Below are 27,665 nucleotides of genomic sequence, written 5' to 3'. Positions count from 1 at the left end.
CTCAATTCTGAACTCTTTTAGGCTTCTTTTAACTGGGCTACCCACAGACAATGAGTTGTGATTGAAGAATGTTGGGAGAGTTCCCACTTATATATACCTGGTGGACTCTAATTACAATGCACCAGCACACAGAATTAGTAACTTATCAAAGCATTCCAAAAGATTAAAAAAGAAACATTCATTACTCTTTAATAATTGAAAATAAAAAGAATTAATAAACAATTTGAGTGAATGAGTAATGATGAACCAGAGTGTTAAGTTAGTGTCAATGTGAGTGTATGCCCGTGAGTTAAATATACTTTCATGGTGCAATTAATGAATTTCATTGTGCAACTCAACTAGAGAGAGACTGAATGAATGAGTAAGAGAGAAAAATGGCACAGGAACCCTCATGAATGACTGCACACGCAGCAACATCACACCCAACCACACAGACTGAAATGAGCACACATTCAATAACCAGCATGGATTGAGGCTTGTACCTGCATGCTTTGGCTCAGCCTCTGCAGCTCAGTCTGCAGACGTTCATTGTTCTGCATAAGGACCCGCATCTTTGCCTCCAGTCTGCTGTTCCTTCCTTCCTGAGATTCATGCAGGAACTGCACCTTGTCGGTCCACTTGTTCAATTGCTTTCTTAAAACCCTGATAAAGAGACAGGTCGCTGTAGATTAATGGTTAAACTTGAACAGTGTTATACGGGAGCATTTGCAACTATAATAATGGATGGTTGTGTTTTCTTGAGGGGCAATCATATATAGTAATAATGGTTGTTTCTACTGCCTTTGCGTCCAGGGATGACCGCATGCTCTTTACTTGGACATTATGTTTTTTTTAGACCTGCTGTCTTTTCCAGTGCACATTTGCCGCTGTCCTGGCATCTTAGGGTTAGGGCACAGCTAGAATTTGTGTTTCCGTACAGTTGTGTTTTGCGCCAACCAGAGTATTAATTGCAGAGGTGTGTTGTTTGCATGTTGTGAGCATTTGTTTTTCAGTAGCTATGTTAGGCAGTGTAGCTCAGCAATATTCTGCAAGAATGCAAAGTTTGTCAAGTACCGAATGGTTTGGATTTGCCAGTCACTTGGGAGCCATTATAAAGTGTTTAGCTTGCTCAGCCAACTGTGATATTAGAGGGCATCTTGCGTAGCATGGCCTGCCCTTGGTAAACCGCCTATCAAAACTAAAAGAACACCCATAGGCATCATCATAGTGAAGTTCAACAACTACATATCCCATACTCAACACTCTCACCATGTAAAGTGTTAGAAGGTCGCAGATGTTTATAATACTGAGGTGGTCTTACAAAAATTGGCGGACAAATGAAATCCAAATAGGTCAGTTATTGAAATAAAAACAATGCAGGGAGCTAGGCCATTTAACAGTTGTACCTAGATTAGTTGATGAAAATAGGGCATAGAGATCCCTGTGGCAGGCCTCTGTCTAAAGCTTTATAACTTCATGCCATCTACATCCTATTGTTATCCAATTATGCCACCAGCCACCACTTCTCCTCTTAACGGAAGAAGAATTCTCTCTATCAGGATGACTCTGGAAACTGCATCCCTCCCAAATATTAGCTGGTACTTCCCAGCACTCCTAATTGCCACAAAACGTATTACTGTACTGCCATATACACTGTGGTAGTATGTTGGTTTTTCCGCTCTCCCATGATGTGGCCGTCTGTATCACGATTGATGGGTATTCCTACAGAATATAGATTCAAAAATATCATCTGGGCATAACATTGCAGTAAAAATACTGTGGTCCAAACTAATAAATGGAAATATATAATTGTTAGTTAGTCACAATAATATCGAAGTATCAAATATTCACTACAGCATGGTGTTTAACAATATTTTGAATGTATTGTTGTTGTGAAATGGCCCTTTTTGCAGGGTTATCCCCAAACTTTTTGCTTCTTCCTCCCTTGTTTTTCCTGAACTGTGGTTGTTGGCAATAGGACTCTGAGCACTTCACCACTGCTGATCAGTGCTAAAGTGCATATGCTCTCCCTGTAAATTATTACTGTGATTGGTTATCCATGATTGGCATATTTGTTTTACTGGTAAAGTCCCTAGTAAAGGGCACTGAGTGTGCCTGGGCTGGTAATTCAAATGCTACTAGTGGGCCTGCAGCACTGATTGTGCCACCCACATGAGTAGCCCTAAAATGGTGTCTCAGGCCTGCCACCGCAGTGCCTGTGCACAGTCTGTGAACTGCCATGTTGACCTGGCCAGTGTACACACTAACCAAGCCTGACCCTTCCCTTTTCTTACACATTGAACACCCCTATGGTTGGCCCAAGGTACCCCCCTGGGTAGGGTGCAGTGTATGTGATAGGTAGGACATGTACTAGTGTGGGTCACATGTTCTGCTAGTGAAATACTGCCAATTTCGTTTTTCACTATTGAACGGCCATCTTGCCCAAAGGATAGAATGGGGAATGCGGTGTCCCATGTGTACCTGCATATCTCCCCATAGGAGCAAGATGGGAAGCTGAAGTTCGGTATCCCTGAACTCAGAATTTGATAATGCATCTTTTAGGAAAGATGGTTTTTAAATTTCGTGCTTGAAAATAGCACTTTTAGAAAGTGGCTATTTTCCTGTGTGCCTCTGCCTGTTTGTGTATTGACTGTCTGGTTTGTGAGTGACAGGGGCTGGGGGTGGCTGCAGGTGGCTGGGGTCAGCCCTAGGCTGAATAGACCTATCTACACTTAGAGTAGTGGGAGGAGTTGCACCTGGGCCTGAATAGAACTGTGCCTGCCTTCCACAATGCTGGCTCCACCTCCTGCAGCGCGTCTATTAGCCCTGGCCCACACTCACAAAGGAAGAAGACCTGCCCTGGCAGAGGGCAACCAGAACTGGTTGGGACTGGATCCTGGGCCCCTCACACATGTAGAACAAAGACTTTTGGGGTATAAGAGTAACCCCTGAAACCCCTGTAAATTAGACAACTTCTGAAGTCAAGAGGAATCCCTGCCGAAGAAGATCAGTGAATGAGACTGAGGATGAAGACTGCCCTTGATGTGGGCTCTGGGGCTGACCAGCAGTTGCTGTTCTACAATAAAGGGAGGACAAAGGACTTTGCTGTGTGCTGTGTCCCCATCTTGCAACAAGTACTTTGCTGTGAGCTGTGTCCTAAAAGAAGAACAAAGTCTCCAAGGGCCAGAAGAGAGCTGGCCTCCTGTTATTGGAAACACAGGGTCATACCAGTTTCCACAACATCATCGTTTTTATTTGCTGTGTGCTTGCCCCTGCGCACAGCCTGGGCCCTTTGTAAAAGTCTGTCAGGACTGTGCGTGATTCACCCCTCGGATCGACTCTGGGACTCGGTGTGCATGTCGGCACACAGCTGTTGCCTGTCGTGCTGCCCCAGAGTCATCCCTTCAACATTAACTGCAAACTGGCGTAGTCGGAGACCTGGGGGGAGTCTACATTTCCCCAGGGTATTGCATACATTCGGCGCTGGTGTGAGGAGTCATCTGCTGGATCACCGCTCATGGCCCGAGTCCGGGAAAAAGGCCCCGCTGTGACGGGATCAGGTGCGAGGCATTGTGGTGAATGCAGCTGCACGCTGACCGGAGCCACAGCAAGGCGTTGCCAGGCAACGAGGGAACTCCTTGCAGTGGGGGAAGCCGGCGCGCATTGCGAGAGGAGAGGCCGTCCTAGGCCTTGGGAATTGTTGTGAGGACTGGAAGAGCTGGAAAGGGGCCGTCCGAGGCCCCGGTAACTGTGGAGAGTTGAGAGCGGAGTGTGCTCTCTCTCGCAGGCCGAGACCTGTGTCATACAGGAAACTGTTGAGAGTCCGGGTGGCCGTCCCAAGAAAGATTACCAGGAAGAGGCCAAACACCCCAGGTAACAGCCGGACCGAAAACCGGTACCGCACAGTGTGTGGTGTTGCCTGGGGGCGGGTTGCTGGCTGTGGCCGGAGACTGATGGTGGCAGGAGTGTTACCTGCGGCTTGTGTCTTGCTGGCTGCGGAGCTGTGTCAGCTGGCCCGTATTCGCACCATATGTAGAGTGTGATAACGGGGCCAGTGTGGGGTCACCATTAAGTTGAGGAGCTCCGGGGAACTACAGGTTAATCAGTAACTACGCTTCCCTCCTTAGGTCATCAGAGTGGCACGAACTAGCACCACAGAAGAGCTGCGGTACCGGGGCCGCTCCAAGGAGTTTATGTGCTTTTCACCGTTTGGGGGACATAGTGTGACAGTGCTGACCCTGGAATTAGCCGATTAAGAAGCGCATCAGCATAGCTAGCCGGCCCCAGGGGAAATTGCTCAGAGGTGGCGCTACTGTAGTTCGGCACGCGCGCACGAGACAGTGGGGGCAGTGGTGAGAAGGGAATACCAGTTGGAAAGGGAAGGAATCATACCAGCAATTACTGCTTAGTCGAGTACCTTGTGGGGAAGTGATTTTCCCCATTCTGGCAACCCGAGTTTTGTAGTATCACGGCTCCCGTGTGCCTGTTCAGCCCGGGGTTGATTTGTGGCATCTGTTTCCCAAGTTTGTGTTACTAAAGTGAATTGAACTGTGCGAGCACAAAGAGCATTACCAAGAGGAACTGGGTGAGCACAAGGAGCATTACTCAAGTGAGCCTTTCTTTTGTCTAGAAACATAACAAGGAACTGATTAAAGAGGCATAAGAATACTAAAAGAACATTACCAAAGTAAACGTTTTTCAAAAGACCATTTCTGAGGAATGAGTAATTTATGTATGTGCATTTTTGGGTGTTTGTGATTTTCCTAAGCTATATAAAGATATGTACATTGTTATAATCACTGGTGTAGTGTCCATTTGTCGTGTTCACTGGGTTGCTGTGAGTGTTGGTGCAAATACTTTACACATTGCATTGGGGATAAGCCTGTCTGCTAGTGCTAAGCTACCAAGGGGGTGAGCTGGGGTTATCAACAGTGTGTGTATCCCCCTTACCCTGACTAGAGTGGTGGTTTCTGCCTGGCTTTGGCACAAGCCTCAGCCAACCAGAAATCCCATTTCTAACAATTGTTATATGTTTTTATTTCAGTAATTGTTTTTACATTCATTTTATTTTAAATTGATTATTAATTAACGTCCAATAGTTGATCATTTTTGTGGACCATGGGCAGATTAGATCATTGGATGGTTAATGTTTCTTTTTGAAATATAAATTAGTGTTAATTGAATAATATGTTAATTATGTATGTCTTAATTGTTCGTTTTTCTTTTTTGTTTACATATTTCATTATTTTAAAAATATTTTTCAAAAATAAATGTTTAGTTGATATATTTATAAAGGAATTGGGTAGGTAGTTTTAAAGTACAAAATATGTTAATTGGCATTAAATGATCACTATATCAATTATATAAATGTTTAATTGGTAAATATAATCCATCTTCAGTTCCTTCTTTTATTTCTTCTTCTCTTTTTCCTTATATCAACCCTTCCCTTCCTTCGTCCCTTCTCCTTGCATTCTTGAACGATTTCCTTCTTTCCATCTTTCTTTCCTTCATTCCTTTCTTCTTCCATTCCTTTCCTCTCTTCCTTCCTTCTTTCTTTCTACTATTCTTTCATCTGCCTTACTTCTTTCTTTCTACTGTTGTTTTCCTTCCTGCCTCTCTTCTCTTAACGTCTACCTCTCTTTCTGCTTTTCTTCTTTTTACTGTTTTCTCTTTCTCTCTCTTCATTTGTTTCTTTTGCTTCTTTTTTTCATTTCCATTTTCATAACGTTGGTTCTCTCTGTCCTTTGGCTACAGTGGCGTGCAATGTTATTTATTAGAATCTCTCTCAAGATCCGCAAGCATATGTCAAATTAAAGCGAGAGAGCAAAACACAATTTATTCTACGCCGTGGCAACCCCTACTGAGCTGCATCTAGTGTGATGTGATGAGGGAAAGATTACGAGAAGAGTCAGAGACAAGAGATTGGGAGGAAAAAATGGCCAAAGAGCAAATAAACCCCAAAGTAAAATCAGAATATAAAACTTGTTTTGAAAAGTGGGACTGACCTCCGATCACTGTGCAGGGCTTTGATTGATTCACGTGTTTTTAGCAATTCTTCCTTAATGCTTATTAGCACCTAGGGAAATGAAGCAAGAAGATTAACTTTTCAACTACATTCTAGACTCACATCTTCCTTAACACCAAATAAGGGGCATTGTGAAACATTACAAAAAACAACAAATAGTGCCATTAGCATTAAATAGAATAAGACATTCAACACCGAAGGAAAAGGTTTGTGGAAAAAGTAGGCCTTGATTAAAGAAAATAAATACTGGTCACATAGTACTTTGGGAGCGCTGACGTTTTTGAATTTCAGATCACACGTTTTGCCAATTCCGGGCGCCACAGAATATACTGTGGACACTACGGCGAGTTAGTAAGGTGAGCTGGTTAAGCATGAATGTCATGCAAAGGTATGCAGACCCTTGAAATCTATTAATGGCCACAAAGCCACCTTCAGTTCAGTGCAACTGAAAGTACTGCATTGTACACAAAATGCGCCCTCTTTAGATGTTAATGAAATGTATAAGACCCACATTGAAGTCATGATAGTGTGTGTGTGTGTATATATACACACACACACACGCACACACATATACTCTCTCTCTCTCGCACACACACTCTCTCTCTCTTTCTCACTTTCTCTCTCTCGCACACTAACACACACACACACACACACGTACACACTCTTCTCAGTATATTTATTTGTCTTTAACTTATTTTTTGTGATCACGTTACTCTCTTTTCAGTGCTATTCAGAATAATACTCCTAGCCTATTATGCCCTATGTTTACATTTCCCGAAGCCAGATAATGTACATCTTTGCATGGTAAACAACTTTGCACTATATACGCAGTGTAGTGACGATACCACCCGGCCCGCACTATACAATGTTGCGGCTGATGCATGGTACACCAGTGTGAGAGTGCATTCATTGTATATCGTATTTGCAGAGTGTGTCCAGTGATATCTGGGTTCGGCCAGGCCTGAACTCTACATTGGTTATGAGGTGGGTCCTACCCACACCTCTGCCGCACCTCACCTGATCTGTCGCCTTGCCGGAGGATGAGGAGTGCTGAGCGCAACCGCCGCTGTGCGTCGCTGAATAAGCGGTGACGCCCCAGGTAAGAAGAAGTGTTGGCGCAGGCCTGGATGGCAGGTGCCCATCCCGCGCAGCGGAACATCCGGAGGTGCCAGGCAAGTAACGCAAGCAAGGTCAGCAGTGTGACGCTGAGGAAAGAAGGCCTGCTCGCATGTCCACGCCCACCCCCGATCTCAGCAGCGATGACAACCACACGTGGCCATGACCGGGATGCATCGTAAGATGATGCCTGTCTCACCCCCACACTACGGCCCAGAGCCAGCCTCATACAGTACATCCAGTGCAGGCCCCAGAAAAACAAGCACTGGCAAGTGCAACTGTGGAAACTCGAGCACGAAGCTAGTCTCAGGCAGGCCATCCACACAGGCCCCACTCCAACAAGCATTGGCGAGTGCACTTAAGGTGAACAGTGCAAGGCACGGACAATCAAACACAAAATACATAAAGAGAGGAGGGGGACACAGGCACACCACTCTCATCACCGCATACCCAGCAGTAGCAGCATGTTGTCGCTCAACAGAGCGCGCCACACACCGCCTCAACAGTCATCAGGGTGAGCCAGACATGCGAGCACGGCTCAGAAATAAGGCAGCCGGACATGCGCATGGGCCTCACCAGAAAACATGAGCGTCCCCAATCCAGGTTGTGCGGCTGCACCAGCACCTCCGCGGCAAGCCCTGCAACAAGCACCAGAGCATGCTCCACTGCAGCCAGGAAATGCCACGGCGGCCCCCCTGCCCCCGTTTAGCAAACTGGCGGACCCGGCCATGGCAGCGGCCCTGTGGAAGTCATGGATTGGTCACCTAGATCACTACTTTGTTGGGATGAGAGAGACTGACGGAAAAGTGAAACGGTCACTCCTCATGTGCCAAGGACGGAGGTGAATTGTATGACCTGTTTAAAACCCTACCGAACACAGGAGCTGACGACAACTATGACGAAGCAGTGGCTGCCTTGAACAGACACTTCGACCCTCAAATCAATCCTGATTTCAAGCGGTTTAAACTCCGTGAAGCGAGGCAAGAGGAGGCAGAGACCATAGATGTTTTCTATGCCAGACTAAGAAAACTGGCGAGTTCGTGCCACTGGGATCAGAGGAAGGAAATCAGGGAGCAAGTGATACCAGGATTCCGGTCGGTAACACTGCGCCGTCTGATACTCAGGCAACCGGGCATATAATTGGATGAGATCCTAGTGCTCGCATGATCCCATGAGTTATCGAACGCTCAGGCTGACGAAATGGAAGCGGCCCTCAACCGCCACCCAAACCTCGCTGAAGTTCCTCGACCCCTAACAATAAAGGAGGAGAAAGTATACGTCATTCAAAGAGGGCCAGCAGCAGCACGAGGAAGCGGGAGATCACTGCAGAAGAGCGCATGCGGAAACTGCGGTCTAGAACACCTGCCGACCGGGCCATGTTTTGCAAAAGGGAAAGTCTGAAAAGAGGTCCCCTTTGGGTAAATGTCACACGCCAAGCATCAATTTGCCACAGACACTCTTCATACACCAGTAAGATGAACAAGAAGGAAATGTAAAAATACAAAATATAAAAAATACAGGTTTTTTCTGAAAATCATTAAAAACATATAGAGCACAGTGTATAATGTTATCATCAAGTCCTTGTGGACTTTCCCTTGCATAGATACAATTCTAATCATTAAAAAACAGTGACAATATTGATCAAACAGAAAAATTAATTAATATAACATTCACAAAGAAACCATAATAAAAAACTGTACACAATTGGGAATACAATAAGGAAGAAATAGTTCCTATTTATGGAGAGAAGCTACAGTAGTCAAACATGGATCAATTATAATTTATATTCCAATCTTCATTCAATATAATTGTCTCCTCAGACTTAAAGTAGTTTCCACTCTCAAAAGCATCGACGCGTTTCGGTGGGCAAATAATCTACAGCTATCACCTTCTTCAGGAAAACATAATTCCCTTGGAAGCGTGGCCCATTATCTGATTTGACTTCTTCCGGGAGTCCTATCATTGCAAAAACGCGGTCCAGTATAGCTTTGACCTGTGGAAATGCTGTTGATGATACTACCTCCTTCACAGGGAATTTGGAATGAGAGTCTATGAGGACGAGTGTATTTCACCCATCCGGGAATGACCAGAAGTCGAAGCTAACTTGGGTCCATGGCTCCGGGCACAAGGCTTCTGTGATGACTGGCTGGGGAGCCGGGTCATTGCTGGTGATGTTGCACGAGTGGCAGGTGCAGATGGTTTCCTCAGCCATGGTGTCAATGCCCAGGAACCGTTCTTTGTTCTGGAGACAGGCCTTCGTCTTGGTGATCCCCTGATGCCCTTGATGTGCCAGATCAACCACTCTCTTTTGGAGGCTGTGAGGTATCACAAGGGTTGTGCCGCTGAGGATTACACCGTGCAGCCCTTCACTTAACTCACTGCAGGCTCTCCATAGTTGCTGGTGTGACATTCTTTCATCTTCAGTTAGGGCCCGAGCCCCGTTGAGGAAGTGTTGCCAGCTCCGATCAGCCAACTTTGCCTTTACCTTCGACAGGCCGTCATCGGCCGCAGTGGACTTTGAGATGTCTTCCAGTGTGAGCACTCTACAACATGCCTCCTGGGATATCATCCAGACAAACTCTTACGTGTTGTCCTCATCAGCGGGATGTTCTGTCCAGGTAGTCTTGGCAGGGTGGTAGGATAGAAAATCTGCTGTGTTGTTTACTCCGTGGCGAAAGACTACCTCAAAGCGATAGGCTTGCAGTTGTACCGCCCATCTCTTGATCCAAGATGGTGCTAAACTGGTGGTGCCGGCGAAGAGGGGAATCAATGGCTTGTGGTCCGTGACCACATGAAACTCCTGTCCATAAAGATAGAGGTGGAAGTGATGACAAGCCCACTTGATGACCGGTGCTCCATGCTCTATCTGGGCATATCGCATTTCAGTCTCTGTTAGGGCCCTGCTGGCGAAGGTGAATAGGACCAATTCTTTCGCAGTTGTCTCTTGCAGGAGGATGGCCCCTAAGCCCACCGGACTAGCGTCTACCACCACTCCGGTACGTCTGCTGGGTTGGAAGTATGCCATGACTCTTTTGTCCATGAGTGCCTCTTTCACGGCGTGAAATGCAGTGTCTTCTTTCGTGGTCCATTTCCGCGCTTTTGTTGTTTTTTGAGAGGTTCCGGAGAGGCTCTGAGAGCGACGCCAAGGTCAGAATGAATCAGCCACAATAAGTGGCCATGCCCAGGAAACTGCGGACGTCAGTAGGCGATGTGGGCCTCGGGCGGAGCGTATGGCAGCAGCCTTCTTTGGGTCAACCTGGAGGCCATTTCTCAAAAAGATGTAGCCAAAGAACTCCACCAACTCTTGATAGAATGTGCATTTGGCTTTGTGAAGGGTCAGCCCACTTTCCGCTAGTCGTTGAAGGGTGTTTCTCAGGTGCATATGATGTTCCTCCAGCATCTTCGAGAAGACCAGGATTTTGTTGCTCAAGTTGATGACCCCTGTAGCCCTGTGCGTGTTTCCCGAATAGCGTTCTCGAACGCTTCAGCGGCGGACGATACCCCAAAGCTCAACCTCTTGTATCTTCGCAGACCCACATTTGTGGAGAATGTTGTGATATTCCTGCTCTATGGATGGGCTTCGAGCTGGTGGTAGCTGGCAGTGAGGTCGAGTTTCGTGAACCACTTGACCCATTGAGGTCCGCCACAATGTTGTCCATGGTGGGCGTGAGATGCCGCTCCCGCTTCACTGCTTGGTTTGGAAGGCATATATCGATGCTTAGACGAATAGCTCTGGGTTGCTTCAGCTTGGGGGCGAGGACCAAGGGTGACACCCACGAGATGGGGTCCGACTCCTTTTCAATCACCTCCAGTTCCTCCAGCTTTCGTAGTTCTTCCTCCACTTGGGTACGTAAGTGGAACGGTACCCTCCTGTGTCTCAGCGCCATGGGCTTGACCGTTGGGTCAATGTGAAGTTAGAATAGCTTTCCTTTCAGGCACCCGAGCCCTTCGAACAGCATGGGGAACTCCTTGAGAATGTTGTGGACATGCAGGTTATGTATCTGGTTGGCAAAACAGACCTGCTCCAGGTCCTCACAGTATGGCAGCTGAGGAGTGTCCCCCTTTACCCCTCGGTGACTGGGGAGCCTACCACTGTGATGGAGCACATGGGCGTGGGTTGCAGGCCATCTCGGCTTACGAATGATACAATGAACACGTCATCATCATCTGCGTCTAGGCCATACCCTGGCAGGGTGGAGTCTGGCTGCTCCAGTGGGTCTTCCAGCACCAGCTGTCTATCTGCAGTTGACATTCCACGCTGCCCTGAGGCGTTGGTTCTTGCTCTACCACTGCGATACACTTTGGCAAAGTGGTTGAGTTTTCCACAACGGGAGCAATTTTTGTTGCAAGAATCGTTGGTAATTGTCCATTGAGTTAAATCTAAATGGCATATTTCTAAAATTACATTGTAGAGTGCCGAGGTTCAACCTATCTTCATGATATTCAATAACAGGTACCCCATTTCTGTTGACCTGGCACCATTGGTGGTGTGATACATCTGTTACCTCGAATGGCACTGTAATTTATTTAACATAGAAACATTGGAAATGGGCAACGTTGAGTTATTGGCACTTTTTTGGGATGTGCAACTGTTTAAACCATCACTACCGCCCTATGATATTGTAACATTAATTACAATATAGAGCCTATCAAGGAGGTACGCTGGGAGACCAAGGCAAAGGGCGTTGGCATAGTCCCACATGCCATACTTTCTTTAGAGTAGCTAATATTAATTCAAATAAATTAGCTGGGTGTAGCTTAGTCAATGAGGTTCGGCATGTGAATCTCACATTTCCACAAAAAAATAAAAGCATTGAGCTGCAGGGTAGTGGGGTGAGATGACCAAGGGTTGGGATGGACTGTTTCCATGAGTAACAAGGTCAGTGCTGATTTGCTTTAGGTGGACCTCTAGAGAGACACAGTGGGTGGAAAACCCCCAGTTGATTGCCAATGATAGGATTATGTGCAAGCATTCATACCATCCCTATTTGGGTGATGATTGCCAATAGCATGCCTGGAAACTTGAAACTGGTACAACTTTCCAAGCCTACTACTGCAAATGTTTGTGAATTCCCAAACATAGTACATTTTTAACCCATCCAAGTATTTCTTTGGGTGCAGATTTGCTACTGTTTGGTAAACCAGTCCCTTTAAATTCATAAGATCCCATCCAAAAAATGAACAAGTTAAAATCTCTTAGTGAAATGCGAACAAAGATAAAATATGACAAAGACATAGTAAACCTGACTCAGGGCCCCAAGACACAATTACCAAACCAAGAATGCAAAGGGTGCAACACCTCAAACACCCCCTCTGAGGCTACGCTTCTGCCTGTCCCACCTGGGCCTGGTAGTTCTCACTAGGAGCTTGTGAATGCAGTCAAATAAACACAATAGCCTGGAATCCCTGTCCTGAGACACTTATTTTAAATGCATTTTCACTGCGTGCGCTCTTTTTCATCTCTGCTACAAGAAGCCTTGACACTAGAGTTGTCAAATCAGTGCATTTGGGCAGGACTTTATGCTTCTTGTCCTCGTCTGTTGAAAATCAGTGATTGATGGCCCTATGTACTAACCCCGAGTCTATAATAGAGATGGGCGTGCAGCATGGAATTCATTTAGGAGTAGTCAGGGGTCGCAGCTGTGACCTCTAGATTGATTCTTGTTACTCCTGGCTATTCCTTTGTGACCACTGGCCTCAGAGGAGGCAAAAGTTTTGGGACGCATTATTCAAAGGTGTGGACAGCCAATCAATTTAGATCGGGTGATCCTAAAGTCAACAACATTGGAGAGAGCAAACTTGACTCACAGCACTGCATGCCTCATATTTCATCACAGAGTTTAGATTCGGATTCGGCTTCTTTAAGAGCAGCATAATTAAACAATATTTTCAAGATGAATGAACTATGCCTTCAACAAGTGAACAACTGAAAACATAAGCAACGATAGGAGGAGCTAGAGAGACATGCTTACTAAGGGGCTGGGAATAGACGGGCTTTACTGGTGCAATCAAGGGCTTACTCTGTACAAGTGTTTGGTGGTGCCCGGCACTGACACCTATTTCTAAACACTGGCATCTATGCATATGTTATGTTATGTTATGTTAATTTAGTCTTTTATAGCGCGCGGCTACTCCAAAGAGTGTCCTGGCGCTTTTATTGAAAGCCTGTAGCAGAATAACACAACACAGTAAAATAAAACGGACCCAGCAGAAAGAGAGAAAAGCGAACTAAAGGGCAAAAAGCCAAGTTTTAAGGCCCTTCCTAAAAGTCAGCAAATTAGAGGTGCTGCGTAATTCCAAAGGCAGAGTATTTCAAAGCTGTGGCGCCAACAGCCTAAAAGAGCGACCTCCAATGCGGGCCCTTTTTACTCGAGGGACCACAGCAAGGAACAATGATTCAGATCTCAGAGATCAGGCCGGATGGTAAAAGGCAAGCCTCCTTTGGAGATATTTTGCTCCCGAGGCATGGAGAGCCTTGTGGGCCAAGGTCAAGGCCTTAAAAACTATCCGCTTCCGGATAGGCAGCCAATGGGGCGACTGCAAAAGGCCAGAGACTCTGGCTCGCCTATACAGGCCAAAAATGGCCTGCGCGGCCGAGTTCTGGACCACCTGCAACCGTTGTAGGAGATATTCCGGCAGGCCAAGGTATAGGACGTTGGAATAGTCCAGTCTTGAACAAATTAAGACCTGCACCGTCGTCTTCCTATGATCTTCTGAGAGCAAAGGAAGGAACTTACGGAGCATCCTGAGGAGGCCAAAACATGTTCCTGTAAGACCAAGGATCTGAGATCTTAACGTCAGACCATTATCAATCTTGATCCCCAAATTCTTTGCTAGCTGGGACGAGCGCACTGGAGGAAACATATTAACAGGCCACCATTCCTGCCAGTCTGGGTCAAATGGACAAACGAAGAAGAGTACCTCAGATTTGTCTGAGTTGCACTTGAGGCTGTTAAGCTGGAACCATTTAAAAACAGCCCCAAGGCACTCACGGATACTCTCTCCATCAAAATCTTCTCCTTTCCTGCACGTAAAGAGGAGCTGGGTATCGTCGGCATAGGATACGATCTTGGCCCCAAAAGACTCCGCCGATGCCGCCAGAGGGGTCATAAAGATGTTAAAAGTAACAATAACAGTCCACCACATGGTGGTGATGCATTTCTACTTTTGAACAAGGCAAAGCACTTAATAGTTCCACATACTTTAAACAGTTATAATAAAATCAGCAAATTCACTGCATCATTATAGCAAAAGTCTAAAATTATTCACTTATATGAGTGGGATGGTTTCTGGGTAACACTGACATACACAACGGTCTGTTCTGGTTTGGGAGGTGGTTGGTGCCAGTTACGGTGGCATCCTGAAAATGGCCTTGGACCCTGGTACTTGTTTGTTTACAAATAAAGCACTAATGGAATTTCATATGGAAACACAGTGGCACCAGGTAAAAGAAGACAGTCCTGGCCATAGCACTGCAGCTTCCGGAAATCCATAGCCTAAATCACATTTCGGTAGCCCTGCCTCTTGCTAAAAGTACCTTAAGAATGTGTTGTAATGTGCATATGCTTGTTTCTTCTGGTTTATCTTATGACATGCTGCCATTCCTTTTCCTTGTACATTCTGTTCTACTCCTTGTGATTCCATGCTCAGATGAGTCTTGGAGCCTGGAGGAGCTGGCAGAGTCGTTGAGAGGTGTTGGTGATGTATCTTCATTAAAACCTATTTCTGAATTTATCTAGTGTTACTGAGTCCTTTTAACACTGGCGACGATTGGCAGCTTGGAAGGGACAAGCCACATCACCACTTAACCCTGAACCCACCTATTTGGATTTTTGTTCTTGGACTTTGGATTTATATGTTTTTCTTGGATTTATTGACTATTTCCTTGTGGATTCTTTATGAAGATTTCCTAGGATTTTAAGACTTTCAGACTTTGTTGCTATTCTGGATCGTTTTTCTCTGGATCGATTCTTCTTTGGATCTTAACCTACAAACTCGTTCTTTCTTTACTGACATTGGACTTTATTTGCTCTACATGCCTTGGCGTTTAATTTTCCACTCTAGGTAACCTTTTTTTTTTTCAAGTGGTTTTGCCGTTTTCCCCTGTTTGTTTCCTCTCACTCGTCGGAAACGGTGCCCTTGTTTACAATTGGTGACCACTCGCTCACCCGCCATAGCGCTTCTTCTTCTTCATTCTTCGTGTGGAATTCCCGGCTGGCTTTGCGTGTGATGTGAAGACGTAGTGACGTCACACGCATACGTGCCGCCATCTTGCCCTCACTGGTTGCCTGGTTACCCTTCGTTACACTGCCTACCGGAGTCAAATCATCAGCGTCTTCGCCGGACTGTGGGAAATTTGCATTTTCACTTTGGATTTTTGTTTTTACGATTAACTTTGACATTTCTACATCGATTTCTTCAGGTTTGACTTAAATTTGAGACTGTGTATCATCCTTGCTTCAGTGATACACACACTTTGTTTTTCTTCTTCATTTGTTTTGTTGTGTTTGTTGTTGTTAAACTGTTCTCATATCACAAAATGAGTTCATCTTCTTCCATGACACAGCCCCCTGCTTTTCTTTGCGAAAAGGGTGAACCCATTCTCCCTTGGAAAAGGTGGAAAAATCTTTTTGACTCTTATCTACTGGCTATTGGTGGTGAAATATTTTCAGCTGTAAGAAAACAAGCAATTTTACTACACAACTTAGGAGTTGAAGGTCGTAATATATATGACAGTATTGATGAAATACCCATAAATGATGATTCTGGTGATTCACATACAGATGTTTTCCACATGTCTCTGAAAATGTTAGAAGATTATTTTGGTCCCATAATTAATCTAGTTTTAGAACGCCATAAGTTCTTTATGAGAGTACAAGAATCTAAAGAAAAGGTTGGAAATTGCATAGCTTCTTTAAAAACATTGGCACGTACTTGTGAGTTTGGCGAACTCACTGACTCTTTGATTCGTGATCAATTGGTCAGACGCACGAATAGTTCAAGGGTACAAGAGAAACTCTTGTCTAAAAATCCTTCTCTGAGGGAGGCGTTAGCCATTGTGGAAGGTATAGAAAACACTTCTGGTTGGGCTAAAGCGTTGAAGGAACACAAAGTTTCATCTGACGGTTCCTCCACCTCCAGCAGTATTCATGAGGTTACTCAATCCTCGAGCCCTACTCAATCTTCCACTTCAGATGATAGCGTTTGTAAGGTTATGCAAAGCACCAAGCCTAAAATTTCTTTTGATCGTAGTAAGATCAAGTGTTACAGATGTGGCAGTTCCAATCATTCTTCTTCCTTTCCCAACTGCTATGCCAAGTCTTCCACCTGTCTCAAATGTGGTATAAAAGGACACTATGCCAGAGTTTGCAAATTTACTACTAAAGTACACTCTATTGAATGTCCAGTATCTTCTTTAGATGCTCCCAGATTGGTAATTTCAAGTGTCACAAGTGATGGCAGCATTGATGCTGATCCTATCTTCATGCCTGAGTGTAATGTAATAATTGGAGGAGAAGACTTCATTGTTTTAGCAGACTCTGGTTCGCCTTTCACTCTAATTGGAAATGAGAATTGGAACAAAACTTTTCCTAAAGTTGACTTATTTAAGCCTGATATTAATGCTGTCAGTTACAATGGTTCCCGTATTGAAGTATCAGGTTATACTGTTATGAGAATTCATTTCAAAGGTCGTGAAACTGTTGGTAAGATTTATGTTGCTTACAGGGGTGACAATCTTTTAGGCTGGAGGCACCAGAGGGATTTAGGTATTATTGTTAATCCTAATGCCCTCAAACCCTCTGACCAGGTCATGCTTATTGATCAGATCTCTTCTTCCAACATGTTTTTTGATGAATTTCCCCATGTTTTCTCTGACAAATTGGATTTACTGAAAGACTTTGAACATCGGATTATTTTTTTTAAAAATGCTGTTCCGTGTGTATATAAGGTTAGAAAGGTTCCTAACATGATGCTTGCTCCTCTTAAACAGGACCTTTCTAGGCTTATTGAATTGAATGTTATAGAAGACACACTTGTGGGACACCCCCGCGCCGCACGGCCACCAGCTGCTGCGTGTGCCCCTCTGCCCTGCCTAGCTGCCTCGCTGCCTGTCGCGCTGCCGCTGACCACGCCCCCTCCTCCGAGAGGCGCGGTCCGTGCCTGCCTGCCGGTTGCTCTGATTGTTTATTTATATTGTTTCCCTTGACTTGTGCTTCTCCTTTTTGCCTGTCTCTGTTGTAAATTGTGCCCGTGTTTTTGCTCTCTCCTTCCTGTCTGCCCGCCTACCTCGCCGACCTCCGCTCTCCCTCCCCGCTTCCCGCCACCGCCGCTAAGCCCTGCCCCTTTTGCCTTCTGTATCCCTCCCCGCTCCCGCCTCCCAGCTGCCCCGCCCACCCGCGCACTTCGCCTTATATGGCGACCGCGCGAACGCGCAGCGGTCACGCGCAGCAGGTGCGCCGTTTGTGCGCCGAAGGCGCGCCAAAGGTAAGCCCGTCTGCGCCCGTCCGCGACCGGATCGCGATCAGCGCCAGGACCCCTGGCCCACGAAGACCCCGACCTACCCGCCTGACGTACTCCGCCGCCACCCTCATCGCACTCAACACCGGCCGACCCCCAGAATGCCACCAAGCCACACCACGAAGCACCCACGGACCTTTCAGCTGCCACGCCTGCAAGTTCACCTGCATCCGGACCTGCCTCGCACCAGCACCCGCAAGTCGAACACCAGCAGCACCCACCTCAAGTGCATCCTGCTCAACACCCGCTCCGTCCACAGACACGCCATCGAACTCTGGAATCTCCTAGACGCCACAGCCCCTGACGTTGCCTTCCTCACGGAGACCTGGATGAACGCCTCTTCAGCCCCCGACATCGCCATCGCCATCCCAGAGGGCTACAAGATCGTCCGGAGGGACCGCAACGCCAACCAGATGGGAGGAGGCATCGCCATCATCCACAGGAACACCATCCGTCTCACGACCAGCACCAACAACACCCTGACCAGCGCCGAACACCTGCATTTCCAGATCCACACCAACCCGAACACCACCCTCAGAGGCACCCTGATCTACCGACCCCCGGGACCACGCACACAATTCAGCGAGGACATCGCCGACTTCGTCAGCCCGCATGCCCTCCCCTCCGCTGACTACATCCTCCTGGGGGACCTCAACTTCCATCTGGAAAACAACAACGACCGCAACACCAGCACCCTGCTCGACAACCTCGCCAATCTTGGACTCAAGCAGCTGGTGTCCACCCCCACCCACCTCGCCGGACACACACTCGACGCAGTCTTCTCCTCCAGCACAGACATCGACTTCAGCCACGCCACAGAGCTTCAATGGACGGACCACAGCTGCGTCCACTTCACCTTCAAGAGAACGACGACCCACCACCACCAGCAACAGGCCGCCCGCAGAAGCTGGAACAAGATCACAGCAGACCAGCTCGCCACCTCCCTGAGCCAGCACCCTCCTGCCAGCTCAGCGAACCCCAGCCAGGCCGCCGACAACCTCACGAAGTGGATCAGCATCTGCGCGGACGAGCTCGCCCCACTGAGGACCCCGCCCAGCAGACCCGGCAGCAAGAAAGCCCCGTGGTTCACCGACGAACTCAAGAGCTCCAAGAAGAACTGCAGAGCCCTCGAGAAAGTCTGGAGAAGGGAACCTACACCGGACAACAGGACCACCCTCAAGCTGGCCACTCGGAAGCACCACCAGCTGATCCGCGCCGCCAAGAAAACTGCATTCAAGGACCGGCTGGACAACAACGCACACAACACCAAGGAACTCTTCAACATCGTGAAAGAGCTATCCAACCCCAGCGCAGGAAACAACGACATCACCCCATCGCAAGACCTCTGCGACTCCCTCGCTTCTTACTTCCACAACAAGATCGCGGACATACACAACAGCTTCAACAACCAACCAACGCACACCATGACCGAACAACCACCCCCCACCACCACCCTCCACGCCTGGACCCCGATCAGCACCGAAGACACCATCCGCACGATGAACTCCATCCACTCCGGATCACCGACCGACCCCTGCCCTCACCACGTCTTCAACAAGGCCGACGCTGTCATCGCACCCCACCTGCGAGACATCATCAACACATCCTTCGACACCGCCACCTTCCCTGAGAGCTGGAAGCACGCCGAACTCAGCGCTCTACTCAAGAAACCAACAGCGGACCCCACCGAACTCAAGAACTACCGCCCCATCTCGCTCCTCCCGTTTCCAGCCAAAGTCATCGAGAAGACCGCCAACAAGCAGATGGCCGCCTTCCGCGAGACAAATGGATCCCTCGACCCCTCACAGTCCGGCTTCCGAGCCAATCACAGCACCGAGACCGCCCTCATCGCCGCCACCGATGACATCCGAGCCCTGATGGACAACGGAGAAACAGCGGCCCTCATCCTCCTAGACCTCTCCGCGGCATTCGACACTGTCTGCCACCGCACCCTAGTACAGCGCCTCAGCAACGTTGGAATCCAGGACAAGGCGCTGGAATGGATCATCTCCTTCCTCGACGGAAGAACACAGAGAGTCCGCCTACCACTGTACAAGTCAGAGGCCTCCGAAGTCATCTGCGGCGTCCCTCAAGGATCCTCTCTGAGCCCCACCCTCTTCAACGTCTACATGAGCCCCCTCGCGGCCATCGCACGCCAACACAACCTCAGCATAATCTCCTACGCCGACGACACCCAGCTGATCCTCTCCCTGACCAACGACCCCGCCACCGCCAGAGCCAACCTGCACGAAGGGATGAAAGAGGTAGCCGAGTGGATGACGACCAGCCGCCTGAAACTGAACTCTGACAAGACGGAGGTCCTCATCCTGGGCTCTTCACCCTCCGCCTGGGACGACTCCTGGTGGCCTCCCGTCCTGGGCACCGCACCCAAACTGACAGTCCATGCACGCAACCTGGGCTTCATCCTGGACTCCTCCCTCTCCATGACCAGGCAAGTCAACAACGTCTCCTCGGCGTGCTTCAACATCCTACGCATGCTACGGAAGATCTTCTGGTGGATCCCCACCGAGACCAGGAAGACCGTCACCCAGGCCCTCGTCACTAGCCGACTGGACTACGGCAACGCCCTCTACGCCGGTACCACCGCCAAGCTCCAGAAGAGACTCCAGCGGATCCAGAACGCCTCAGCCAGACTCATCCTCGACATCCCACAAACCAGCCACATCTCCGGACATCTGAGAGACCTTCACTGGCTCCCCGTCAACAAAAGAATCACCTTCCGCCTCCTCACCCACGCACACAAAGCCCTACACGACCAAGGCCCGAGCTACCTCAACAGCCGGATCAACTTCTACGCTCCCAAACGCCACCTCCGATCAGCCAACCACGCCCTCGCCGCCGTCCCCCGCATCCGAAGAGCGACTACAGGAGGAAGGTCCTTCTCCTACCTGGCCGCCAAGACCTGGAACTCCCTCCCGACCGACCTGCGCCTGACCCAAGACCACCTCTCCTTCAGGAAGAAGCTGAAGACCTGGCTGTTCGAGCAGTAGCGGCACCCCCCCTCCCCCAAGCGCCTTGAGACCCTACGGGTATGTAGCGCGATCTATAAATGTCTTTGATTGATTGATTGATTGATTGAAGAAATTGAGTCATCAGAGTGGTTGGCCCCAGTGGTTTTGGCCCCCAAGGATGGTGGAAAGAACATTCGCATGTGTGTGGACCTTAGGGGGTTAAACAAATGTATTTGGGTGGATCAACAACCTCTGCGTAATATGCCTGAATCTATCACTATGCTGGCTGGGGCTAAAATATTCTCTGTTCTTGACTTGTCCTCAGCCTACCACCAGGTCCCACTTCATCATGATTCAAAACACCTTACCTCTTTTGTCACACCTCTTGGAGTGTTTCGTTTTGTCAGGATGCCTTTTGGTTTGGCATCAGCAGCAGCTTGCTTTCAAAGAATTATGAAATTGGTTGTAGGTGATGTTTCTAATGTCATTTTCTTCCAAGATGATATTTTGGTTTTTGGCAAGGACAATATTGAACATGATAATGTTTTGAGGGCAGTTTTATTGAAATTGGCTGATAAGGGTTTAACGGTTAACAAAGCTAAGTGTAAGATTGGTGTAACTTCTGTTACCTATCTTGGTCATGTAATTTCTGATGAAGGAATACAGCCTAAGTTGGAATTAGCAAAGAGTATTGCAGAGGCTCCCACCCCATCTGATAAGGATCAAGTCAGATAATTTCTTGGTCTAGCCGAGTTTTATGCTAAATGTATAAAAAATGTTGTCTCTGTTGTGGAGCCTATTAGGAACCTTCTTAAAAAAGGTGTTCATTTTGAGTGGAGTGATGGTTGCAATGATGCGTTTCATGTTGTAAAGAAGACTATCAGTCAACTGCCTAGTTTGGGTCATTTTGATACCAAGAAAAAGACATTTCTCTCCACTGATGCCAGCCTATCCGGTTTGGGTGCTGTTCTTTCTCAAGTGGACAATGGTGAGGAAAGAGTTGTGGCATTTGCTTCTAGAGCCCTGAAAAAGGCTGAGGGACATTATTCTTGCATCGAAAGAGAAGCTCTTGCTGTGGTTTGGGCTATTAAACATTTTAAGTTTTATTCGTGGGGAATTCCTTTTATTGTAAAATCTGATCATAAACCCTTAATTCAGGTGTTTTCTTGCATGGAGAGTGAGAGATTAACCCCTAGACTTAAACGTTGGAGTGAGGGGTTAGAAGAGTTTAATTTCATTGTGCATTATGTTCCTGGGTCTTTGAATAAGACTGCGGATTGTCTCTCACGTTTACCCTTACAAGATCAGGATGAACATTTTGACTTGGGTACTATCAAGGTGTCTTGGGTTTGTGAAACTGCCATTTCTTTGGAAGATTGGGTACTTGCTCAAGCTGGTGATCAAGTTTTTCCTTTGGTAAAGGATTTTGTGGTTAAAGGTTGGCCCAGTAACAGTAGAGATATTAGCAATGAGCTTTTGCCTTTTTGGTCAGTTCGAGATGAACTTACTATCGTTGATGACATTGTGATGCGTGGTGAGAGGTTAATTCCTCCTTCTGTAATGAGATCGAAACTTATCAATCTTGCTCATGATGGACACATGGGTAGGAGTTTTACCAAAGCACGTCTTAGAGAAAGGTATTGGTGGCCCAATATGGACAGTGAGGTTGAGTTGGTAGTTAAAGATTGTTATCAGTGTGCCATTAATGACAAATCTAAGGTAGTAAGCAAGGCCCCATTATCACCAGTAACGGTTCCTGACCAACCTTGGTTCAAATTGGGTTTGGACATCATGGGTCCATTTGATTTGTTGATGCCTTCTGAAAGATTTGTGATTCTTCTTGTTGATTATACTTCAAAATGGGTGTCCACTAAGTGTGTAGCCTCAGTCACTTCTAAAGTGGTCATTGATTTCTTGCGTGATGAATTTGTGTCTGAAGGCATTCCCAAGTGCATCATTACAGATAATGGTGTGCAGTTTATCTCCACTGATATGGAGGTTTTCTTGAATGACCATGGTATATCTCCTCTTAAAACTGCACTTTATTCACCCCAGGCCAATGGTCTTGCGGACCGGATGAATCGTGTTGTCAAGGGGTGCGTGCAGAGGGCTATTGAGATGAAAAGTTCTCTCAAAGATGTATTACTTGATACCTGGTGGGGACATCGCACCACCATCAACTACATTTCCAAGTCTTCCCCGTTTTTTTGTTACGGGGTAGGCAAGCTTGTTCAAAATTGAATCCCCCTTGGCTTCCTTCTCAATCCCTTCTCCCTTTGGATAAGGGGAATGTGGAGGACAGAATTTTCTCTTATCAACAAAAATATAAAGAACGTTAAGATGTGAAGAATTCTACCAAACCTGTGTTGTGGAGTGTGGGAGAATGGGTTCTGGTTAAAAAACCAAGGTTTTCTAAAAAAGGTTCTTCTGAGTTCATGGGTCCATTCAAGATTACCAAGATTTACAGTAATGTGATTACTTTGCAAAATGGATGTAAATGGAGCATGTCCAGGCTTGTTAAGTTCTCTCCTGTGTTTCCTTCTTCTTCTTCCAGTTTGGATTGTTCTCTCCCTTCCTCCCCTCCTGATGGTCAAAGTGCTGTATCCTCTAGAAGGTTTCCACAGAGAACTCATCAGGCTCCTGTACGCTACAGAGAGTACGTCTAGGTCATTTCTTTTACTCTTATTATCCTGTTGGGTATTTTTCCTTGCTTGTGGTGAAATATTGTGCTTTTGTTTTATTTCTTATTATTGTTCTTTTCTTCATTTCCTTTAGTATAGGGGATGTGTTGTAATGTACATATGCTTGTTTCTTCTTCTTTATCTTATGACATGCTGCCATTCCTTTTCCTTGTACATTCTGTTCTGCTCCTTGTGATTCCATGCTCAGATGAGTCTTGGAGCCTGGAGGAGCTGGCAGAGTCGTTGAGAGCTGTTGGTGATGTGTCTTCATTAAAACCTACTTCTGAATGTATCTAGTGTTACTGAGTCCTTTTAACAGAATGCCCTTGCCTGCATCTAAACAACACCCTTCCCTGAACCTTAAAATCATTCACCGCCCTAAATTACACTGATTCTTGAACCCTAAAACTCTTTCTGCCCATAAACTCCACCCAACCCTGAGTCCTACAAGCCCTCACCACCGCTAAACACCACCCATCCCCAATTTTAGACTAGGCATATCAGATTTTACCTTCTCCACTTGGTGGCTCTCACTGGCACTAATTGGCAGTGATAGTGATGGGAGTCCTCAGGAACACCTATGGTATTTTTCTGATACCAAATGGGCATCCCAGCCAGTACTAAGTTATGCATATTGACCCAACTATGCAAGTCAGAATTTATCTTTGCCAACCAGTGCTTGGATCACCAAACTTTGTAGAGTGGTCAGAGGCTAACGGGACATCTTTTCACCTGAAGGCATAATGTTAAACTAGTACTGCCCTTTGAGTGGAGGATATTCAACATTTCATTGGCTCCATCAGCTAAGGCAGTCTGCTAGTACCCACAGGTTACGGCACAGCATGTTGGAACATGGAAGGCCTCAACCTGCTCTAATCAAACTGTGTCTTTATTTCCCTTACAATAAAAATGCAAAACATCAGCTCAGAGCTGCTATTTTTTTGGACGAGCACCACTGTGCTACTTTAGGGTCAAAGGAAGAGTATCTCACCATGTTGCTTCCAGGGATGAATTAACTATGAAAAAATAAATCGTTTTCCTTGTCTGCCGGTCACTATGAAGTCTGTGTCAAGGCCTGAGCAGCCTAGAATCAAACAAGGCAATGAGAAAATTGGATGAACATGTTATGACCTGCATAGAAGCACAGAGACTAAGACAGACCTCTTCGCCGCACAATCTTTATTATGATCCAATGGATCCATAGAGCTATTTTCCAATACCCATATGATTGCTAGGGGTTCAAGGACTCTCCCTCCTTTAGTGAGTATGCATATAACAAGATATTATCCTTACCTGGTTTGGGGCTGTTAGCTGAACTGGTGTATTGTCCACATTGGACACAGTTTGCTGGGCTCTAGACTTCTTGGTGTATGCTGGGGTATTCGGGGCTGAATTAACCATTCTGGAGGATGAAGCTGGGCCACGATGGACGAGTAGGGGAGAGCTGCTGTACTGTCTGCAAAAAGTGAGTTGAAGAAAACATGAAAATAGAAAAATACAGTCCATATGTACAAAGGAGACAACTGGTATCTAGGATTGCACTTTCAGTGTAACCATCGCGATTCTAGTCTAAAGAAACAAGCATACAACAAGGTAAAAGTATGGAAGTTTGGACAAGTATAAAGCCATTGGCTTTCCTATATTGTGCATGAAAGTACAAGAAAGTTACTATGAATATGTTATATAACTTGTAACTATATATGAAACTGAGCTGATAGGGATCATGCTACCTGTGAAGCATGCAAGAATCTAGTAGCTGCTGTGCAAAAAGGCAAATGCAATGCAAAAAATGTTAGTGACAGGGTTGCGAAAAAGACATACTTGTTAATGTGCACCTGTCTGCCAAAGAGGCTAAAGTGCCTGGTGCATCCATAAAAATAGCAGTGCGACGAAAACATACACCGTGCAAATAGCAAAATGAGAATATGGTATATATGCCTGTCTAACCCATGCAGGACATCCAAGATAACATTTTAGCCTGTTTGATAAAAGTTGAAAAAAACTGCCCCAAGCGGGCGTTCAACATGAGGTCTTTGAATTTAAAGCCTCTATGGGTGCCGCCCTACAGGTTCTAACATCCAAGGATAAAAACTCCTTGCACATCAGTGACATCCGGTGTACTAGGGCACACACAAAGCACAAGGATAAATGTTTATTTTGCCTGCCGACACAAGCAGCACTGTGCATCTTTGGATTGGGCCTCCTTCTGCCACTTGGGAATAAAGTCTAGGGTAGGGAGGCGCCCAAATAGCATCCTAATCAGTTCCCTCTTGGTGGTCAGTGAGAAAACTGATTAGGACGCAATTTGGGCACATCCCTACCCTAGACTCTATTCCCAAGTGCTAAGTAGGTATGTGACCAGCCCCCCCCCCCCCCCCCCCGTGCTTGGTGTTTAACTTCTTAGAGGAACAAGTAGGTGCAACTACACGAGATCAAGCAATCACAGGTCGGTGATGCCCTTGGAAGTACAGATCAGAGCGTGTGAGGAAGATCCCTGCCTCCTTCACCTGTCTCTTCTCTTCTCCTTTCCTGGTCCCTTTGCACATCTATCTCCTACACCTACTCCTCCATAACACTGCGAGGTGCTGCAACCCAAAGAAAGATACTGCTTGCTCATGCATGACACCAAATACTTCCCACACAGGATCAGTGCAACCAGGCACTCCTCCACAATTTAAAATTCTACACGTCTCATAAAATACTTCGCACACACGCGAGCACACACGCGTAAACACACACAAACACACACGTGCATCTTACACTTCTTGAAGAGCTGTAGCATTGGCCTTATTTTCTGTGAGTGATGATTGCTTCCTCCTCTCTGCTTCCTTTCCTTCGCAGCGTCCTCTGAGGAGGTTGTTTTTCACTGTGCGGAGAAAAAGCTTAGTGCGCTCCTTTGCTGACACCTGCTGGATAGATATAAGGATGTTACTTATTTTGTGCTACAGGTTTCTTAATCATTTTTTTTAAATATAAAATGAAGGACACGGACAAACAATGCTGTGACATACAGTAACGAACGAAGATGTAAAAACGAACAATGACAGAGTAGTGACAGGATATCACAAACATACACATTTCTAGATCTGATTCAGAGTTGGGTAGTAAACGAAACTGCTCCAGTTTGTGGATGGAAGTGTTAGATCCGTAGGGAAATTAACTAATGGAATTTCCTTCGCCGTAGGGATGGTTTAATGGATGACATTCCTACACTTGATTCTCCTCTGTATTCAGTCCCATGATCATCTACAAATCTCAGGACTTTCCCTGTCCAAACTTCCAGTGAATCAATTTATCAGAATCGTATTGTAATTTGTAGTGCTCTGGCTGATGTTGGGCCTTGGCATCTTCAGTAGGAAAAGCCATAATGCCTACACAGTAGTTTAGGGATGACCCTGCAAAAAGGGTCAACCAACACCTTCACACTGGCACACTGGCTAATTACTGTAAGTTCAGAGACCAGAGGCCCTGTAAAGGGTAAGGAGTCTCAGTAGTTAGTTAAGCAGCAAAGAATCCTCCCCAATCACCCTCCTCCTTCACCCCTCTACCAGGCTTTTTGCCCCACCGCCAAGTAGCTTCTTATAGACTCTAAGCGGTGGCCATGCCTCCATTGCACCACAGCAGCTGGTATTCAACAGTTCTACGGGTCATATTTTCACTACATTTCCAGCAACGCAGTACACCAAAAGATGTTGCTGCACTGCACTACACTACACTGCATGAGAGAGAGGGCAGGGCAGCTTTATATATTCAAAGATATGGCACACTTCTGCTCTCTCCAGTGCTGGTGCACTTGTAGCTGCCTAGTGCCAGTGCAGGCATGCTTGCTTCATGGCGTAAGGGTAGATGTGTTGTGGCCAAGATAGATTATGTGCAGGAAGGCAGATCTACCTGCACAAAAACTATCCTTTGAGGCTATTTCTTCTTTTTATGTGTGCTGCAGAATGCAGCACCCATGCATGGGGGAAATATCGAGGAAAATCATTTAATTAGTCTCAGGTAGGCACACCATTTTGGTGCAAGCTCATATTCATAAATCTATGTAAATATGGGTCTCCATCCGAATACATAGATAGGAATGCTTATGCACCACCCATGTAACGCAAGGTAACACAAGGCAGCACTTTGCGCTGCATTGTTTTAGTTTTTTTTAAAGTCACACAAATTGCGATTTGCATGGCTTTGTAAATCCCAAAATGTATTTTGCATCGAAGCTGAACCAAATAAGTTATGCAACCCCAACGCCAAATCTTAGTAAATCTAGAGTGAAGTGCTTAATGCAAACTGTAAGTACCACAGTAGCATCTATAATGTGTAGGCATTTATATAGCGCACTGCTACCCGTAGGCGTCCTGGCGCTTCGACCGCCGCGAA

General features: G+C 46.6%; 1 protein-coding gene across 1 annotated transcript in view; it reads right to left on the bottom strand.

The window, feature by feature from the left end:
- DYTN (dystrotelin) overlaps positions 1-27,665 on the bottom strand; it is a 248,249-nt gene that overhangs the window by 37,891 nt on the left and 182,693 nt on the right. The window contains exons 10-13 of the mRNA XM_086954076.1: positions 26,052-26,197; positions 24,585-24,747; positions 5,985-6,055; positions 483-642 (exon numbers count right to left, since the gene is read on the bottom strand). Coding sequence (XP_086810202.1) covers positions 483-642; positions 5,985-6,055; positions 24,585-24,747; positions 26,052-26,197 — 540 coding nt within the window. The remainder of the gene's footprint in view (positions 1-482; positions 643-5,984; positions 6,056-24,584; positions 24,748-26,051; positions 26,198-27,665) is intronic.

The sequence above is a fragment of the Lissotriton vulgaris genome, chromosome 2_1 (genome assembly GCF_964263255.1).
Source record: "Lissotriton vulgaris chromosome 2_1, aLisVul1.2, whole genome shotgun sequence".
Lineage (NCBI taxonomy): Eukaryota > Metazoa > Chordata > Amphibia > Caudata > Salamandridae > Lissotriton > Lissotriton vulgaris.
The sequence above is the reverse complement of the archived record's forward strand: the minus strand, read 5'-3'. Positions and strand labels throughout refer to the sequence as shown.